The sequence below is a fragment of the Cynocephalus volans genome, chromosome 7 (assembly GCF_027409185.1).
Source record: "Cynocephalus volans isolate mCynVol1 chromosome 7, mCynVol1.pri, whole genome shotgun sequence".
NCBI classification, from domain to species: Eukaryota; Metazoa; Chordata; class Mammalia; order Dermoptera; family Cynocephalidae; genus Cynocephalus; species Cynocephalus volans.
The window spans coordinates 3032938-3054241 of record NC_084466.1 but is presented as its reverse complement, the minus strand read 5'-3'; the positions used below and the strand labels follow the sequence as shown (position 1 = coordinate 3054241).

Here is a 21304-nt window from a genome sequence, read left to right as displayed (position 1 = left end):
TTGCCAGACCTAATTCTAAACTATTTCTCCAGTTCAGCAGTAATGAGAATAAATAGGACTTTCAGTGGACAAATACCCTTGGGTTGACATTCTTCCACTGAGAAAGACTCTGGGTACAAAACTTGAGATAGCTGTTATTTGCGCTGTTTCCTAGAAAGCTTACAAGGTTGTAATAGAAAACCAGTTAGGTATGTGGGTCCTGGAGTGGGATAGCCGAGGTTTGAGTCCCATCTCTGCCACTGGTTGGCTATAGGAGTGTCACCGGCAAAGTGGGGACAGTGAGTAACTTCATAGGCTATAGTCATGACGATGTGGGACAACGCAGCTAGAGAGTGCTTCCTAGAGAAGCAGTGCACGCTCAGGAAATGGTAACTGTTATCACCGAATATATCACCCTCATAATCCAGAATCCATACTGCTGGTTGAATTATTTCGTGTTTGTATTTGCAAAGAAAATTTAACCACTTAACTCAAAGCTGGAAATACATGCAATTAAAAATTGCACTAGAAGTGCTCTGGAAGAAAGCAGAGGAAGAAAAATTAAGCCTCTTTATTTTTAAAGTCTTTTATGGTTTCTAGACTTTGTCATTCAGTGGACTAATGCATGTGCCTGGCACATAGTAAGCTCCCTCTAGGTGATTGCTAAGGCTACTTTAATGCCATGGGAAGTCACAGCACAAGAACAGGGAAAGCACTCAGGGGCCTGGGTGGAGTAGATGGCAGCCCATGTCCTTCTGCAAAGAGGCTCCGTTCCTTCCTTGGATGTGAATATGTGAAGAAGCTTGCACATGACGTGACAGTTGATGTCTGAGTTCTTTGGGTTCGGCCTGCACGTTCCACGCAGCGAGGCGCCCTGTCTGGACCGAGCTGTCCCCATAGTCCTTCCTGGTCCTCTGCGCAGAACCACTCCGGGCTGCGCTGTTTTCCTGACCTCCCTCCAGCAGGGTTTGCAACGTCATCGTCAATTTAAAGCGGAGTCACGCCAGGCTTCTGGCCTGGGCCACCAGCTGGCAGAGCCACCCCCTTCCCGACCCGCTGAGGTCACCGCCGTGTCAACCGCCTCCCGGCAGGGGGCACGCGAGACGCCAGCCGCGCGCGGGCACCCCCGTCTCCAGGGCCTCGAGAGCCCCGGAAGATCAATCCCTCCCCGCACCAGCCCCATCTGGTTCCAGATTTAATTGTCATCTGAGTTCCCTAATGACTGGCTTGCACGGTGGCGGAGAGAGCCGAACGCCTCCTTTTCAGCATCTTCCCTCTGCACCCCAACCTCTTGAAATAAACTGGCAAAAATAAAAAGAGCATTCATAACGATTTCAACGTCCACGAATTGGAAATGTAAACAAAGGGCTGAGTCCCCAGGAGGGGCGTGGGGGCGCGGGGCCGGGGCCGCGCAGGTGAGCGCAGGTGCGGCCGCCGGGTCTGCGCGGGGAGCGGGGCGCGGGGACAGGACGCGGGCAGCGGGGATGGGGGCGCGGGGCGCGGGGACAGGACGCGGGCAGCGGGGATGGGGGCGCGGGGAGCGGGGACGGGGGCGCGGGGCGCGGGGACAGGACGCGGGGCGCGGGGACAGGACGCGGGCAGCGGGGTCGGAGCGCGGGGTGCGGGGCGCGGGGCGCGGGGCCGGGTCTGCGCCGGGCGCGGGGTCGGAGCGCGGGGCCGGGGGCGCGGGGCGCGGGCGGCCGCGTCTTTCTTCTGCTGGCGGTGATGTCATCGGGCGACGGCGGCCGAGGCCGGGGGGCGGCGGCGGGGGCGGCGCCGGGCGCCCGCAGGTTCCGTGCGTCTCCGGAGCAGGCACTTGACAGCGGGCCAGGACGCGCGGAGGGAGCGCGAGCCGGGCCGGACCCGCGGGGCCGCGCCGAGCCAATCGCCGGCGCCGGCCTCTCCATGGGCGAGCGGGCGGCGGGGGCGGCGGGGGCCGCGGGCCGGGCGGCCGCTCCGAGGTGAACGGGCCCGGCGCCCCTCCCCGGCCGCCTCCCGGGCGCCGCCGCGATGAATTCCGCCGAGCAGACCGTTACGTGGCTCATCGCCCTGGGGGTGCTGGAGTCGCCCAAGAAAACCGTCTCGGACCCGGAGGGCTTTCTGCAGGCGTCGCTGAAGGACGGGGTGGTCCTGTGCAGGCTGCTGGAGCGCCTGCTGCCCGGCACAATCGAGAAAGTAAGTGCCGCCCGGGCGCCCCCGGCCCCGGCGCGCTGCGGCCCGGGGTGCGCGCCCTCCTTTGTGCGCCGAGCCGGGGCCGCGGCGGGAGCTCGGGGGCGCCATTGTGTGCGGGGCGGCGGGCGGCGGGGGGCGGCCGGGCCAGGGTTCTGCTCCGCCCGGACGCTGCTGACTCGCTCCTCCGCGTCGGGAGGTCGCCTTCGCCCCCTCGCGTGGCCCGATCGCAAAGCCTGTTCCAGCAGCACGCAGTGGCCTCCCCTGGCTTTGTCTGAACGATTTCTGTCGGTGGCATTGCGTGAGTTTCACCCTCCTTCTGTTTAATGGACCAGTGGCTGTGCATGTTCTAAAGATTCCTGCAGCAGTGGCCGAGGGCTGGGCTGCCAAATGATTTACTACTTTCCCCTCGAAAAAATTCATGTGCCCACGCCGGGAGGAGGGCGGGCGAACACGGGGTTCACGAGCCCTGCCTTCCCCAAGGCTCGCTCGGGATTCTAGACTGTAGCTTGAGGTTCGTACTTGATTGTGAACGGGATCCTTGGTCCTGCAGACCCTGCTGCTCTTCCTCCTGCCTGGTGGGTCCCCTGGGGCTGGACAGTGAACCTTGACCCGCATCTCTGCAAGCGATTAAAGTTTGTTTTCAGCTCCCATAAGCGCACAGAGCAGGCCGGGGAAACAGGACAGCGTTTAAGACGAGATGCCTCTCCCGCATGTCAGAAATACTAAAATGTTATCCCGAATGTTTTTTGCCAATATGTAGTGTTAAGATCAACCATGACTTAAAAGGTGTTAGATGTAGAAACCGAAGTCCACCATAATAAGAAGTATTTCATGTTTTAATGGGGTGTGTTGGCCTCCATGCAGGATGACAAACCATTGCTGATAATAAAATGTTAGGTGACTTGAAAAAGTAAAACGTTTAATCTTACTAAGTTTATACATGTTCAGGTTCTACATTTAAAATTAGGTCAGACAACATTGAATGTGAATTTTGCATGTATTCCAGTTTTGGGTATTTTTCTTACTTGGAACATATTTATAAAAGCAGAATCTGCATTTTAGAATGAATAGCTGCCTGCCTATTCATGAAACAAAAATGTTGCTTGTAAATGAACCTAATATCACAATAAAATTATGATTTAAGATGGCACTAAGGAGAAGGATCTAACTTTCAAGGCACTCAGGATATTCTGTTGTCATCTGGATATCGGTACCTTTGGTAATAAAAGACAGATGTTGAATAGCATTGAAAATGCATGCTAAGTTTACCAAAATAGGCTTAAATAAAATACTTTAACATTTCTAAGAGCAAATCTTTAAGAAAGTTCATATGCTGTGTTGATGAAAAACATGTCACCATCAAAACGCATGTTTAGTGTGTTAACTGCATTAATATTGGTTGACAGACTTCAATGATCATTTTCTTTTAAATTCTGGAAAGATTTTCTTAGAAAACTGTACCACTCCTTTAATCTCTAAAACAACAAAGAGAAGACTGAATAAAATGTTTAGCTTGTAGGAGCCAAACTGAAATGTAGTTCTGAAACTAGAGCCATTTGGAAATTTCTTAAGTTGAAGCTGTTTTAGTCCCCTTGAGGCCCAACTGGTTTGTTTTAAACTGACTCTCATCACAATGGAAGATTAATGTCAAAGCAGAAAATTGCAGAGTTACTGATTCTCTGCGGTTCAAAGGTAGGTTTTTGGAGAATGAAATATTAGCCATTCTCTACCTCTGAAATCCCTGGTTTCAGAAGTTCGGTGAGCTTTTTCCATTCCTGGGAAGAGTTATTTGTTTCAGCTTTCCGAAGTTTGCATGCACACCAAATAATGCATGCCACAAAACACACGTGCCGAATGACTTTTACGTACATGTGGGTATGTGAGTCTGAGAACGTTTTTCTTTCAGACCTATTTGCAAACTTAACTGAATATTCATGTGGAATTGAAAGGGTCTTCACTTGGCCTGTTTGCCATGTGAGCTCTCTAACCCCAGTGAACAGCGTGAGCAGCTGCAACTTAACATCTTGCAAGTTCACAACGTGAAATTGACCGTTAGACTGGGCCTGAGCAACTGATCTGGACGGTGTTGGGGTGGCTCCGGTTTCCCACGCGTCTTTCTTTAAGAAAACATGTCCTAATGTGTTCCTTCCATTACGTTCATTTGTTCTGTTTTTAGAGCTAGAAAAAGAGTGAAGGGAACTGAAAGGACGTTCGTTGAGTTTCAGATTGTTCTGCTCATTTAAAGAAATCTTTCATTCTGGTTCCCTTCTGTGAAGTTCTACCTCTTTTCTGTTAAGGTGGAAGGTTAGAAACTGGGAAGAGGGAATTATAAATTTTACATGAGCAGTTCAGAAAAGAGACAGTTTTCATTACTGCCAACAACATGTTTTTTGCTGTAGGGGAGGAAAACATGGGAATGAAGAAGTTTCCCCAGTCCTCGTGTCTGAAGGTCTTGCACGTGGGCTTTCTGCAGGCAGGGCTGGGGCGTTCGGAGGGTCTGCCCTCACGGATTTCCTTGCTTCTCCTGTGATCAGAAACACGCGGAAGCCATGAAAGCTCGTGGTCCCAGTGGCGCTCTTCCTGTAAGTTCACACTCCTCCCATCCCTAGGCTATTTAGCCGAAGGAGGTGAAATCAAGATATAGAAATTTTAGAGGATGAAAAATTACTTTACAATTAATACAACACATGTTAAAATAATGGGAATCATGAAATGCTATTTTAACGTCACTGTGGAGCAGATGAAGTCGTTTAATTCACCATGAAAACGTCAAGAAACTTGGTTCAACCTCTCGGTGTCCCAGGGGAATAGAACACAGAGGCTTCCCTGTGGAATCCATGGGTGTGCTCCGTGGGAGACTCTGGATCCAACAACCTTTGTGGAATGTGACTGGGAGTCAGATGCTACCCTGTGGCCTTGCTGGATGTCCTGTGTGTGTGCATTTGTCTCACAGTCTGGAGGCCTGAGGGCTGAGATCGAGGTGTCAGCAGGGCCATTCTCCCTCTGAAGGTGCTGGGGGAGGATCTGTTCCAGGCCTCTCTAAGGTTTCTGGTAGTTCCGTGGCTTGTGGCAGCACACCTCCAGTCTTCAGGGGATGTTCTCCGGGTGGTCTTTACTCTGGGTCCAAATTTCCCCTTGAGGACACCAGTCATATTGGATTAGGGGTCACCTGACCTCAGTATGTCCTCATCTCAACTAATTACATCAGCAGTGAGCCCACTTCCAAATGAGGTCACATGCTGAGGTACTGGGGGTTCCCACTTTAATATACGAATTTGGAGGGGGACGTAATTCAACTCATATCAGGCGTGTAATAAATTTGAACCAAATCAACTTAAGGTCTTACTTGTCTGCATCATGACAGGTGCCATGGGAGATAAAAAAAAACTAGACAACAGGGTCTTGTGGGTTTAAGTATGGGAGAAAACATAAAACAAGAATAATATAAGACAGAAGGAAATCAAAAGTTGTAATGTCAGGTATAGATTGAAAAGAACAAAGAGTAAAGGAGTTAGAGGAGACGAGCGTTTGAGCAGGTCAGACACTGATGATTTTCCTGACATGTAAATTAGAGCATGGTTTGTATTTCCCCAAAGTGTAACCTGGCAGCCCTCGTTGACCTTCCTGCAGGCTTGCAGAAAATCAGCGAATCTGTTGTAGCATGAAAAAAAGAAAAAGCTTCTTCTCAATTGACTTAAGACTCACTTGCTGCTCAGTCTTAGGATTCTGGGGTGGGCCAGGGGCTGGGGTGGGTGGGAAATGAATCTCAGTGGCTCTCAGCAGAGGTTGCGTGCCCACTGCTGGGAATTTGCCTTTCCACAGGCCTGTGGCCCTTTCAAGAATGCAGTCATGGTGCTGAGGTGCTCACGCGGGCTGTGCCCCATGGCTGTTCATACAGACTTGCTGATTGGCAGGTAAGTCACTCCTAGAGGAAACATCAAACAGGGTATCTCCAGACTGCGTTTCTAAGGAGACTTCTTTAAACCCTGCAAACTGAATTATTTGTTAGATCAAGTTGCTTCTAACTAAACTACTTTGATTAAGGTTTCAGAATAGTTAATTTTGCAATAATAAACATTTACTTTTGAAGCATGTAACTGTAAAGTCCTCAACCAGCGTGATTCTTGGTTTGAGTTTCAGGGCCTGGAGAAGAGGGTAGCTATAACTGCATTTGCTGGCTCATTCAAAATAAGGCAAACAAACTGAAATTCAATTTAAATCAGGAACGTTTAAAGAGATTTCCTGAGAGCCAGACTGGAAACGCTATAGTATTTATGTTGGCATTTGATACATGCGCATATGAATGAGCACACACACAGGTGTGCAAACACAAACACACATACACACATGTGCATGTATGCAAAGTGCACGCGCACCCACGTGCTTGCACTCATAAAACACGTGTACATGTGCACACATAAACACACATGTGCACACATGCACAAACATGCGCACACATGCATCTGACTGGGGTTTGGAGGGAGTGGGGGAAAGGACAGGCCAGATGGCTGTCATCAGGGCGGCTGCTCTGGGAGTTCTCCAAGCCTGAGTCCAGCCTGTGCCACCCCAGACCAGGCCCTCATTCTATTAATAGAAGTAACTCCCTGGAATCTGTGTGCTCTCCTTTAAGTACGGCCACCTTTGTATACACCTTTATTTATTTATTGGCGGCTGGCTGGTACTGGGTACCTCTCTCTTAAAAAAAAAGATGTGTCTGCCCAGAGTTGCAGGCATGGTGCTAACCTCCTTTACAAATGCCGTTTCACGTGATGCCCATTTTGCAGATGGGGACACTGAGGCCTGGCAGTTTGCTTTGCCCCAGGTTACCCGGCTGGCACATGGAGGTGGAGGTTCTAATTCAAGTCTCTGACCTTTCCCCAGACAACAAAACTGCTGCTGACACCTATGCTGAATTTAAGGGAAGATTGGTAGTTACTGCCTTTATGAATTTACACACCAGATCAGGAAACAAAACAAAGGAAGATGACGTAAATGAGCCCCCCAGGCAGAGCAGGCTTGAGTATCACACAGTGTGGCATGGACTGCTGTTCAACGGGGTCGCAGGAAGGAAGAGGGCAGAGAGGGAGCCATCAGGAGGGGCACAGCTCAGCTGCCAGTGTTCGGTTTCCCAGGAAGTTTGAAAGCCATTCTTCCCTGGGAGTGGACACAAACCAGAGGCACCTGGGAAGAGTCCGTGCTGCCCCGTGGAAAGCTTATGCTGCCCAGCATCGACTTCCTTCCCGACAGCCACTGGGGGATGCGCCAGCAGGACACCAGTGCAGTTCTTGCATCTAATAACTGTCACTGCGGTGCTGGGGCTCCCCTCTGCTGGGGTTTAGTTGGTTTCCATGTAGTGCAATTTGCATTTGCACACACATACACCCCCAGCTCATGTGCATGCATAGCAAACCTTGAAAATTAAAGTACTTTGTAGATATTTCATGCATTTTTCTCCCTTTGGAGGTAACCTATTGCTGTAAATGTAACAAGTGGAGGAGACTGGGGGAAGGGATGGGTGGCGGACAGAGCTGCTCGTTCTTGTTGTGTCGTCAGGATGTTTTCAGCTTTCTGGACAGAACCTCCTGTGAGCTGGAGATTTGCCTATGCGTCTATCACTGAAGGTGGAAGGTGGCAAAGGCACATCGTTCCTCTGGGCATAGGGCTCTGCCACATGAAATGCCAGGGCAAGGAGGGCCAGTGGTCCCCCAAACCCCCAGTCCCTGCCCAGAGACGCTGTAGGACATGGTCCTCTGTGTGCTCCAGAGTCAGACGACCCGGCTTCAGTGCCACAGCCATGTGCCCTGTGATGTGGGGCAACGTGCCTAACTTCTCTGAGTCTCAATTTCCTCCTCCTAAAAATGAGATTGGCATGCCAGCTGAGAGGCATGGCCTGTTCAGGCAGTAGGGTCTTTACCAGGATAGACGAGAGGATGTGTTGGGCACAGAGTGATCCCTCAGCACATGGCAGTCATTGTTATTTTATCAATTGACTTTCCCCATTGTGTCCAGAAAACACTAAGCCGGGATTTGAACCCCAGAGCCACCAATATCCAGGCATACTGCATTATTCTCACAACGGGGAAAACTCTTGCAACTTTCGGGGGCTGGCAGCCCTCCCTTCCCACCCTGGACAGACCACCATTGTCTGGGTCAGTGGAGCTGCTGAACGTGGTTCCCAGGGCCCTCTGGCAAGCGCCAGGTCTCGGCAGCTGCTGAGCCCACGCAGCCGTGGCTGGGGGCCAGAGGGCCGAGCTGGGGGGACTCAGGTTTCACTTATATAAAGTTTCATGCATGAGAAAGGCCAGGAGTCACAGATGGAAGTGAGGGCCCAGCCAGTCCCACCCTGCCTCTGCCATCCCTGGGTCCTGGGCTTTCCCCTCGTCCATCAGTCTACAGAGTTAGGTTAGGAGAATTTGATTCTTGACGTTTTTATATTTCTAACTTTAGCTCTGAACTTCCAAAGTTTTGTGAACCAGACTGGTAGTTCTCAACTCCATCTTTGCAGGGTAGTGCTGTGTCTGCTGTTGTTTAAAAGACAAGGGGAAGGGTGAGGATGTTTAAGTGGAATGTGTGCAAAATTCATTTCAAAATATTTATTCAAATTCATTTAAATCAGATCAATGTATTTATCAGGTTGCTGTTATGTGCATGCTGGCGAACCACGTCACATGCACAGAAACACACGCACGTACCAACACGTGTTCTGTACCACCTTTTCAAGCAGGTCATGAGAGAAACAACAGGGTCTTAAGTATAAACCGTTTGTCAGCCTTCGGTGTGAAGGAGTAGAGGTCATCCAGCCCGAACGCCTCGTTTTACAGACGGGATAACGAGGCAGTTGCATATGGGTATGTGAGTTGCGCACTGCACAGCCTTAGGAGAACCGTTTGCGCTGCAGTTGAAGTGACGGTGCTCCCAGCACTGTGCTGGCAGGTGGCTCTGGGGAATGATGCACAGAGCAGAGTAGAGAAGGTGGATTACAAAAGTGACCCTGATTCTCCAACCTCCCCATAGCCACCCCCCTTGCAAGGTGACGTTCCCACTCCCCCATCGGGAGGCAGAGTCCGTTTCCTCACTTCTGAATCTGAGCTGGCCTTGGCTTGTTTTGGCCAACGTAGTGCGGCAGAAGTGACCAGTGCCAGTTCCCAGCCTAGGCCTCAGCGGGCCTCGCACATTTCCACCTGTCTCAGACCCTGCTTCCACCACGAGGACTCTTCAGGGCCTGGATGCTAGGGATGGGACCACACGGGAAAACTCAGTTGTCCCATCCCCAGGCCATCCCGGACCCACCTACAACCAGCCTCAAACACTGGAGACAGCACAGCCATGATCAGCAGGCCTACTGCCCATGCCAGGGCTGACACAGCCGTGTGAGCAAGCCCAGGCCAGACTCACTGTAGTCCGCTGCTGAGGCTCCGTGGTTTGTTATGTAGCAGTACTGTGGCCGTGGATAACAGGTGCATACACGTTACCTGTACATCCATGTGCGCGCACACACACACACACACACACACACACACACACACACACACACACACACACACACCCTTAACTAGGGAACACACACATATACATACATACATTCAATCCCAAACCATTGCCTACACTTTAAAAAATATCCTGTGTGCTTCATTTCTGGAAAAACATACTCTTCCTTTGATAATTGCCTCCCCAGTATTTTCTGTTCTACCTGTTGAGACCTCTTGTCGATACCAAGCGGAGACACCGTCCGTCGAGGGCGTGTGTGTGCCGGGCACTGTTCTAAGCTCTTTACCTGCGAGGACTAACGCAACCTTCGTGAGGTCCCTGCAGGGAGGCTCTGGCACGAGTGCTGAGCTGGCCGGGGGCCTCTGCCTGGCTGCGGCCCCTGCACGCGGCGTCTGATTTGCCCACCTTTTCTGTGTTTTGTTCTACTTTTGAAGATGTCCTCTTGACTTTATCTTCTAACTTCTCTACTGAAATTTTTTATTTTGACTAGCCTTTTCTCATGTCTACGAGCTCTTTGTTTCTTGCTCTCTGGAGTCCCTCTTGCTTTCTCCATCTCTTGCTTCCTTGCTCTCTCTTTCTCCCTCTCTTTCTTTCTCTCCCTCCCTGACTGTCTCTTCCTTCCTGTCACTCCCTCTGGCTCTGTCTCTTTCTCCCTTCTTTTTTAATAAACACCACCGTTCTTGTTTCTGGATGAGTTCTTTCTCTTACTGTGGATATTCATTATCGTTTCCTTGAAGGGTTTCTTTAAAGAGTGAGGCACCCCCATGACTAGGAGATGCTGTGTGCCTGCTGGGGTCGAGGGTGACTGAGTCTCACTATGAGCCACTCAGGCGGTGCCCACAGGTCTGGACCTGTTGGGGTCTGTCTCCTGTGTGGCCTTGCCACCTGGCCAGAGCAGGCTACAGCTGCCTGCTCAGAGCAGGGTCCACATCAGCACTCAGCCTCCCCTTGACACTTGTCTGCACGTGCTCTTCCCAAGTTCTGGACCTCTTTGGTTCACTTTTCACCAGAGAATAAGCCTCCAGCTCCTGCAAGGATGGCAAGGGGTGGCCACTGTGGGGGGTGGGCCCAATGACTGTGTCTAACACTGCAGCACCCCCAGCTGAAAGGGCCCCCTTGCCTGCAGCCGCCACCTGGCAGGCACCCTCCTGCCCCTGCTGAAGCCAATTCCACCCTGCAACATGCTTCCTAACTTCACAGTGGTGGCCTGTGGTTTCAGTACCTTCTAGTTTTGTTAAAGGTCGTGCTTGTGTTTCTTGTTCTCTTGGCTGTTTGGAGGGATTTTTCAAGAGAATCACTGTGTTAGAATTGGAATCCCTACATCATTAGAGAGAGAAAAGGAGAGAAAGAGAGAGGGTCAGAGACAGAGCATGCACAAATATCCATGTCTTACTTTCTTGCATTCTTATCTCTTCTGTGCGAGTTATTTAATGTTATAGTTATTTAAAGTGTTCTTTTTTTCTCATTGCTTGATATTGTGTGCATAACTTTATTATTATACTTGGAGCCGTTCTTTTTTTTTTAAGGAGCTGGTAATAGTCCTACCTTTTCTCTAAAGAAGCTATATATATATTCGGGACCTGAAAAACGTGGATATAAAAGCAATTTAAGCCTCTCCAGTTTATATTACATTGCTTTGGTCTAAAATGGGAATCCACAGTTCCAAGTTTGTTTTGAATTTGCAGTTTCTTGCCATGAAGTCTTGTTCTGACAGTATGATTTTTGTTAGCAACACCTTCTTTAAGATGGTCTAGTTTGGATTATTTGTGAATCCCATGGCCTGCGATGGCTTTCTCCCTCAATTCTGAACGTCTCACTACTAAGTTCCTATGCCAAGATGGCTTCCCACCAATTTCTTGTCCTTAAAGTAGTTTAAGTTCATAAGAGACTTTAAAGTGTCCATCTATGGTTAGCAGATTTTTCAGAAGTCTTTTGTTAGGAACTCAGATTTTCTGAAGAAGCCTATTAGTTTCTAAACACATGCCAAAAGATTACAACTTGGCCATTTACGTTAAGGGAAGATGTAAAATATCCACTTATTTAAACAGAAAATTAGGATTTTGACAGAAAAATTAGGGTTTTGAGAAGAATAGTCCTGGTTCTAGTTGCCTCTGTTGCTGGCTCTCTAGGAGGAGCAGAAGACTGACTTGAACATGTGGAATCTGAGCCCAGGCCTTTATTTTTTTCAAATAATCTGTGTGTGTGTGTGTGTGTGTGTGTGTGTTTCCCCCATGGTGCTGGAAAAATTGCCTTAAGACCAGTGTTTGTATAATTAATCTCATAACATATCAGTGCTGGTAACAGATTGCTTCTAATGGAAACTAGTTTTCTGGTTATAGTTGCTTCTATTTTGATAATGCATTTTTGTTTCTTTTGAGAACAGGCTCTATAAATAGGATTGGTCAAATTCTTCACAGACTTGTGGCAAAGGTTAAACTTGCAGAAAGTACCACACAAGCCATATTTTTAAGTGACAGGAGAATAGACTTGAGTGTCTTTCTGACTTAATTAATCGATGATACATGGAGAATAAGACTCCGTTTACTGTACCTCTGACAAAGCACATTTACTTAGACTGAATCTGAGTAACTGCTATGTCAGCTATCTAAGGTTGGCTCTCCAAGCAAGTAACAGTAAGTGAGTCTTGTGCACACTATTTATGAATCGTTAAAATGATGTTGTGGGAGTGAGATGGTACTTACCCTGCACACAATTAAGTCTTTAGTTGTGTGTAATGGAGCATTCACCTTAGAAGCTAGACAAGTTGGGTCTAAGCAAATTAGAACCAAAGTAAGTAGTAGGAGAAAGAGAATAATAAAGAATAGAATGGAAATCAAGTGGAATAGAAAACACAAAATTGCTAGAGAAAATCAATGAAACGAAAAGCTGGTTCTTTGAGAAGAATCAATAAAATGGATAAACCTCTTGCCAGACTGATCAGGAAGAAAGGAGAGAAGACACAAATGACCAACATGAGGAATCATTACAGATCCTACAGACATTAAAAGGATAATAAGTGATATCATAAACATTTTTATGCCAATAAATTCTACATCGTAGATGAAATGGACAACTTCCTTGGAAGACACAAACTACCATAGCTCACTCAAGAAGAAATGAATAAGCTTAATAGCCCTGTATCTATTACAGAAATTAAATTGGTGGGTAAAAAGCTTCTCATAAAGAAAATTCAAGGCCAGATAGCTTTACTGATGAATTTCACCAAACATTTAAGCAGAAATCATACCAATTCTACACAGGCTCCTCTAGAAAATTGAAAATGAAGGAATACTTTTCAACTCATTCTATAAGGTCAGCATGACCCTGATAACAAAATCTTTTAAGGACCTTATAGAAAAGACTATAGACCAATAACCCTTATGGATATAGATGTAAATCTTCAAAAAAATCTAGCAAATCAAATTCAATATTATATGAAAAGTGTAACAATCATAACCAAGAGGGGTTTATAATTTGTTTTAACATTTGAAAATCAACCATATAATTCTCAATATTAACAAACTAAAAAAAGAAAGATCATAGGCTTATGTCAATAGATGCAGACAAAGCATTCAACAAATTCAACATCCATTCTTGATAAAATATAAACTTCCAGCAATCTAGGAATAAAAGGAAACTTGCTCAGCCTAATAAGGGCATCTATGAAAACCTACAGCCAACATCATATTCAATGGGAAAGACTGAAGGCTTTCCCCCTAAGATGAGGAACAAGACAAAGATGTGCACTCTTGCTATTTCTGTTCAGCCTCATACTAGAGGTCTGAGCTAGTATATTAGGCAAGAAAAAGAAATCAAAGGCATCCAGGTTGGAAAAAAACAAGTAAAACTGTTTTTATGTGTAATCTATGTAGAAAATCAGGTGAAATGTACAAAATAACTACTAGAATTAGTAAGTGAGTTTAGCAAGGTTGAAGGATATAAGATTAATATAAAAAAATTAATTATATTTCTATATATTAGCAAGAAACAATCAGAAATTGAAATGAAAAATACTGTTTACAATAGCAAAAGAAAAAAGAAAGAAAGAAAAGAGAAATGCTTAGGGATAAATCTGACAAAAAATAAGAAAGACCTGAATACTCTGAACAAGAAAACATTGCTGAGTGAAATTAAAGACGACCAAACTAAATGGAGAGATACATAACATCTGGGTCAGAAGTCTTACTATTTTTAAGGTGTTCTCTCCACATTGATCTGTAGGTTCAAAAGAATCACAACCAAAATTCCAGAATTTTTTTTCTTTTTTTGGTAAAAATTGACGAATGATTCTAAAGTTTATACGGAAATGTGAAGGATCTAGAATAGCCAAGACAGCTTTGAAAAGGAAGAAAAAGTTGGAGGACTTTATTTCAAGGCTATTCATAAAGCTACAAAAATTGAGGCACTGTGGTGTTGGCATTAAGACAGAGAAATAGATCAATAGAACAGAATGGAGAGTTCAGAATTAGACCCATAAATGCATAGACAATTGATTTTCAACAAAGGTGCAAAGGCCATTCACTGTTGGAAGGATATTCTCTTCAATAAATAATACTGGAACAATTAGATATCCATATATTTAAAAATGAACTTCAATCTATACCTCACACAGTATACAAAAATTAACTCAAAATGAATCATAGATCTAAATGTAAAGCCTAAAACTAAAACACTTTTGGAAGAAAACATAGGGGAAAATATTTGTGACTTTGGGCTAGGCCAGAAAAGACCAGAGAAAGACACAACAAAAAAAGAAAACTACAGACTGATGTCTCTCGTGAACACAGGTATGGACTGATGTCTCTCGTGAACACAGGTATGAAGATCCTCAATAAAATACTAGCAAACAGAATCCAACACCACATTAAGAAGGACATTCACCATGATCAAGTGAGATTCATCCCAGGGATGTAAGGGTGGTTCAACGTACGCAAAACTATAAATGTGATATATCACATCAACAGAATGAAGGAAAAAACCATAATTGTTCTAATAGATGAAGAAAAAGCATTTGATGAAATCTAACACCATTCATGATAAAAACACTCAACGAACTAGGTATGGAAGAAATGTACCTCAACACGGTAAAGGCCATATACGACGATATCATACCGAATGGACAAAATTGGAGGCTTTTCATCTAAGATCTGGAACAAGACAAAGATGCCCACTTTCCCCACTTTTATTCTAGATAGTACTAGAAGTTCTATCCAGTGCAGTAGGACAAGAGAAAGCAATAAAAGACATCCACATTGGAAAGGAGGAAGCCAAAGTATCCCTATTTGGGGATGACATGATCCTACATGTAGAAAGCCCTAAAGACTCCACCAAAAAATTACTAGAACTAATGAATGAATTCAGTACAGTGGCAGGATTTAAAATTAACACACAATTATCAATAGCTTTCCTGTATGCTAATAATGAAATAGCTAAAGAAATCAAGAAGGTAATTCTATTCACAATAGCTACCAAAAAATGAAATACCTAGGAGTAAATTTAACCAAGGAGGTAAAAGACCTCTACAATGAAAAGTATAAAACACTGGTGAAAAAAATTGAAGAAGACACAAATAAATGAAAAGATATCCCATGTTCATGAGTTGGAAGAATTGACATCATCAAAATATCCATATTACCCAAGGCAACTTACACATTCAACATAATCCCTATTAAAATACCAGTGACATTCTTCACAGAAATAGAAAAAATGACCATAAAATTTGTATGGAACCACAAAAGATTCCATATAGCTAAAGCAATCTTGAACAAAGAGAACAAAGGTGGAGACTTCACATTTCCAACTTCAAAATATACTATAAAGCTAGAGTAACGAAAACAGCATGGTACTGGTATAAACATAGACAAGTAGACCAATGGAACAGAATAGAGAACACAGAAATAAACCCACACACATAGCCAACTGATTCTTGACAAAGGTGCCAAGAATATACAGTGGGGAACAGGACAGCCTCTTCAGTAAATGGTGCTGGAAAACAGGATATCCACATGCAGAAGATTAAAACTAGACAGCTACCTCTCACCATACACAAAAACCAATTCAAAATGGATTAAAGACCTAAATTTAAGACCCAAAGCTATGAAACTACTGGAAGAAAACATAGGGAAATGCTGCACGAAATGGGAGCGGGCAGTGCTTTTTTGAGTGAGACTACAAAGGCACAGGCAACTAAAGCAAAAAAATACATAAATGGGACTACATCAAACTGAAAAGCTTCTGCACAGCAATGGACACTATCAACAAAGTGAAGAGACAACCTACAGAACGGGAGAAAGTGTTTGCACACTATACATCAGACAAGGGGCTAATATCCAGAATGTATAAGGAACTCAAACAACAGCAAAGAAACAAGTAACACAATTTAAAAATGGGCAAAGGAGCTGAACAGACATTTCTCAAAGAAGACACTCAAATAGCCAACAAGCACATGAATAAATGCTCAAAATCACTAGTCATCAGGGAAATGCAAATCAAAACCACAGTATCATCTCACTCCAGTTAGAATGGCTATTATCAACAAAGCAGAAAATAATGAATGCTAGTGAGGATGTGGAGAAAAGAGAACCCCCTCCTATGTTGCTGGTGGGAATGTAAATTGGTACAGCTACTGTGGAAAACAGTGTGGAGGTTCTTCAGAGAATTAAAAATAGATCTGCCTTATGACCCAGCTATCCCACTACTGGGTGTATACCCAAAGGAAGTGAAATCAATATATGGAAAAGACACCTGCACTCCCATGTTCATGGCAACACTATTCACAATAGCTAAGAGATGGAATCAACATAAATGCCCGTCAGTGGATGAATGGATCAAAAAACCTGGTAGATATACACAATGGTATACTACTCAGCTGTACAAAGAAATGATATCCTATCATTTGCAGCAACATGTATGGAACTGGAAAGCATCATGTTAACTGAAGTGCGCCAGACACAGAAAGACAAACACCGTAAGTGGTTCTCATAGAAGTGCAGAATAGAATAATGGTTCCCAGATCCTGGGAGGGGAGTGGGGGGATGAGAAGTGGTGGACTAACAGGTACAAAACTGTGCTTTCTATCCTAAGTGAGTCATTGTGCATATATCAAAACAACACACTGTACTCCACAAATAGGTACAAGTAAATGTTAATATAAAAAAAATTTTTTAAATGGGCAAATGGTATGAACAGACACTTCACTGAAGAAGATATACAGACGGAAATTAAGCACATGAAAAGAAGCTCAACATTATTAGTCATTAGGGGAATGTAGATTAAAACTACAATGAGATATCACTGCACGCCTATTACAGGGGCTAAAAGAGTGATCGTAGCGAGCATGGACGAGTATGTGAAAGAAGGGAACGTTAGTGATGTGGGAATGTGACACTGCACAGCAGCCTCAGAAAACAGCATATCAGTTCCTTAAAATATTAAACATACCTCTACCAAATGTCTTAGGCATTCCACTTCTAGGTACCTACCCAAGAAAATGCAAATGACATAATATGCCAAATCTTGCACACAAATGCTCATAACAGCTTTATTTTTAATAGCCCCAAACTGGAAGCAGCTCAGATGTTTTTTAACTGGTGAAAGGGTAAACAAGTTGTGGCGTCTCTTCATACTGGAATACCAGTCAGCAATAAAAAAGAATACTCTATAACATGGATGAATCTCAAAATTATGTCACATAAAAGAAGCTAAGCAAAAAAGTGCATACTGTACGATTCCATTTATATAAAATTCTAGAAAATGCAATGTAGACAGAAAGTAATCGGTGTCCCTTGGGCTCTTCAGGCGGCAGGAGGAAGTGATTACAAAGCAGCACAAGGGACCTTCCGGGTAGTGGGATGGTCATTATATTGATACTTGTGTTGTTTCTTAAGGGCGCATATATGTTGAAACTTCTTGAATTTAATGCTTTAAATGTACGCAGTTTTTGTATGTCAATGATACTTCAATACGTGTTATAACAGTCTTCACCCGGTGCATAGTTATGTTTTTGTTGTGTGTAGTGGAGCTTTAATTCATTTTACTGGCTATTCCCGACTTTTGAATCTAACTGTGAATCTAGAAAACGTGAATTTTACCGTACAAATTTTACTGTACAAAGGTTAATAGTGTACTTACATTTCATGGGGGGAAGGGATTCTTTCCAGAGAGCTCATTTATTTACTTATTTGTTTATTTTCTCCTCAAGTCTTTAATGGGAGTGTACCATATTCCACGAGTTGTGCTAGGCACTGGAGATTGAGTGATTAGTGCAAATAGACAGCATGCTGTCTCATGGGGGCGAACAGTAAAGAAGTCGCACGATCGATTCTGTTATGAATGACACGCGTGCTCTAGGCGAGGAGCAGATTTTCACACGTGTGCAGCAGAGAAGCCTGACTGGACCTTTGGATGCGGACAGTGACGGTTTAGGAGAGGTTCTCAAGAGGTGGCATTTGCGGTGAGCCCTGCTGGGCGAGTAGCTGTCGTTGGGGCAGGGTATGTGCATGCAAGGTCCAGTGAGAGGCGATCCGGTGTGTTGGGAGTGATGGCAGGGCCAGGGAGCCCGGGGTCTGGTGGGCCATTGTTTGCACAGGTTTTGAGGTTTTTCAGGGTTTTTTAAGGGGAGAATGACGTGATCAGTTGTGTGTTTCAGAAACAACACTCCAGCGGCGGTGTGGAGAACAGGTCAGATGCAGCCCACTGAGAGCAGCAGGGCGGGTGTTAGATCGGAGGCAGTGGAGAGGCAAGGGGGGCGTGGAGAGGGACTCAGGCAGGGAGAGGCATTCGGGTGACTCCTGGGTTTCTACCGCACGTGACAGGATGAGGCGGTGTGGCCTGTGAGTCAGTGCTGCGGGAGGCCTCGGCAGGTGCAGGCAGATCACAAAAGCACTGCATTGAGCGTGTTGCTAGAGGCATCTAGGCGTGGGGTAGTGGGAGCTTAGAGGACACCTGGATGGAGTACGGGTTTGGAATCGTCATCTGGAGATGCGAACTGAGGTGTAGGAGTGGGGAGATTTCCTCTGGGGAAGCTGTGGTGTGACTATGGAAGGCCTAGGACCAGCCGAGGGAGTGCTGGACATTCATCAGCAGGCAGTGCCCACGAGCCTGGGAAGACTCAGGGAGGGTGGTCAAAGTGGTCAGTCGGGAGTGGGGGCGGCGTGACCAGGAGCTTGGGGGCAGAGGACCGCTAGCATGCTGCTGAGAGGTCAAGTGAGCAATTCAAAAAACCCTGTTAGCCCCAGCCATACGCCTGGAGGGGAAGAAGGCACTGTTAATCATTGTTCTAGACAACAGGTGTAAACCAGACTGCCTGGACAAACCTAGATATGTGGTCACCCTTGTCCTTGGTGACCTCAGCAAGAGCCTGTGTGCCAAAGCAACCAGCGTGAGTCCAGAAGGGAGGCAGGTTTTCTACAACTGGGAGGCATCTGAGCATGGAGGTTTGAGGGGAGCAGAAGATGCTGGAAACACAGTTGTGGAGTGAGAGCGAGCCACCCCGCAAGTGTGTTGGATGGCTGGGCGCCCGTGGAACCCTGCCGGGTGTTGGGGCGTATGAATTTATAGCGATCTGCAGGGGCCTGAGCATATTACGGTACTGGTCAAGTTTCCTGAAAATTTTCTTAAGAGGAAGTTGACCTTCAGCTGTACTTTTCTTGATAAAGGAGGTTCTAGAAAACTGTATTTCAATCAGTAGCTTCAGGGAAATGTATATGATCTTTTTCTTTCATTTCCCATATTTTAAAATGTGTTCTTTTCCTTCATGATGGATGAACCCATTGGCTTAAGTCACGAGTGTTGTGTTGAGCCTAAACAGTTCACTCTGAGAACTTCTATGATATTCATCTTTATCTTATAAATGCATTAACGTCAGGTGTTTAATCTTTCCCCTTTGATTTATTTGTAGGATTTTAAGGTAAGGATGGTGACACTGCTAAAAACTAATGCTCTTTACTATGTCTGTTTTGTAGTTGACGTCTGAAAGTACAGATTTGGTATAGTTAAGGTATTTTAAGGATGTCAATGTATAATTTTTAGAGAGTTCAGGTTCAAGTTGAGGGCTATTTGTATGACAATTTTAAGAACATATGTGTGTCTCTCCTGGGATTTACTTTCTCTTTCCATTTAGAAAATACTCATAATGTATACATATCATGAGAAATGAAGGAGATAAAATAAATCAAGTGGTGTTTATTGAGAATATTGTTCCTAAGTAGATGCAATAAATCTAAGCAACATTTGTGGGTATTATTTTTCCAGTTCAAAGCATTGAAACATGCACAATTCAGTTCTGGCTCCACGTGTGGGAGCAGTGAGCACACTAGTCATTTCTTTCCAGTTAATCCTTTTTCTTTGGGAGGATGGTGGGGAGAGAGTGTTATTGGGAATAGGGATGGGGTGTTGAGGGGAGTGTGACGTGTGTGTCCCCATAAAAATATATATATATATATAGATAGATAGATATGTATATACATATACACACCATCGAAGAGCTTATGGGCTAAAAATGATGTCTGGATTGGTTTGGTTTTCCTTCTCTTACAGCCAGATGTGGAAAGGCTGTTCAACACTGACCTGCCCATCACATATAAAGATGTTAGTGACATTACTGACATCAGAATTAGAAGTACGTGCGTTTTGGGTTTTTTTCAAGTAATGATTATTTTTCCATCTTTTTTACCTTTGGTTTAGGTGGTTATGTGGTTCTTAAATTTAAGTGTACATTAGAATCATCAGAAGGGATTGTGAAAATACAGATTGCTGGACTCCAACCCCAGAATTTCTGATTTAGTGAGCCTGGGTCTGGGGTTGAAAATTTGTATTTCTAACAAGTTCTCAGGTAATGCTGATGCTGGTCCAGGTGACCACCACTGAGAACCACTGACTTAGCTCACTGAGCTAATCAACCCACAGTACCATAACCTGGGACCAGCAGATTGTATGCATGGCCTTTTAAGAAGACAGGAGCCCAAGGTGTGCTCACCTGAGGGCTTTTCCACAGGTGCACAGGCTGCTGGCTGACCGTGGTGTGGTGTGTCCCCCCATGTGCTTGACAAGTTTCCTAACAGACCCCAAGTCTGCTTCTCCTTGGGCTTTTAGAGTATTTAAACATGGAGGTAGAAAGATCGAAAAGAAATCCTGCTTGGGTGGGAAGGGGACTCAGAATTTATCTGAAAAATAGGAGCCCCCATTTGTTTCTGTGTATCTAGAACATTTTTTCATAAAACAGTAGAGAAACACAATCTCTGTTAAGAGACCAAGCTCAGGAGGTCTGTGAGATTTGATGAAATGTATTACTTAAATTGAGGCACATAAGGAGGCACCCTGGAAATATTCAAGTAAGGGTTGGGAGGCACTATGGCAGCTACCTAAGATAACCAGTCACTGACAGCCACCAGAAGATGAAGTGGACACTGTTCTGGGTAAAGATTCTCTTTAACATTGAGGCTCTTAAGAGAAAGTAAAGCAACCTTGTTGCTAGGTTGTGGGAGTTAGGGAGTGGCCTTGGGGAAGAGATCTGGGTGCCAGTTCAAAACAGAACTGGGCAGACGGTTGCTCTTTAAGGACATGTTTCATTCTATGGAGCTCATCTAAGCTGCAGCTCCTTCTGACATTGCTCCTGAGGGATGGTAGTGGGTACTGTCCTTCAGCTGGGGCCCCTTGTTCTTTGAAG

The 21304-nt window shown here is 45.3% G+C and overlaps 1 protein-coding gene across 4 annotated transcripts in view; it reads left to right on the top strand.

Annotated features, from left to right (window-relative positions):
• The first annotated feature begins 1906 nt into the window (after positions 1-1906).
• Positions 1907-21304, top strand: part of ARHGEF7 (Rho guanine nucleotide exchange factor 7) — a 158913-nt gene continuing 139515 nt past the window's right edge. For all 4 annotated transcript variants that reach the window (XM_063103169.1, XM_063103168.1, XM_063103174.1 and 1 more), the window contains exon 1: positions 1907-2154. In XM_063103169.1, coding sequence (XP_062959239.1) covers positions 1990-2154 — 165 coding nt within the window. In that variant the 5' untranslated portion in view covers positions 1907-1989. The remainder of the gene's footprint in view (positions 2155-21304) is intronic.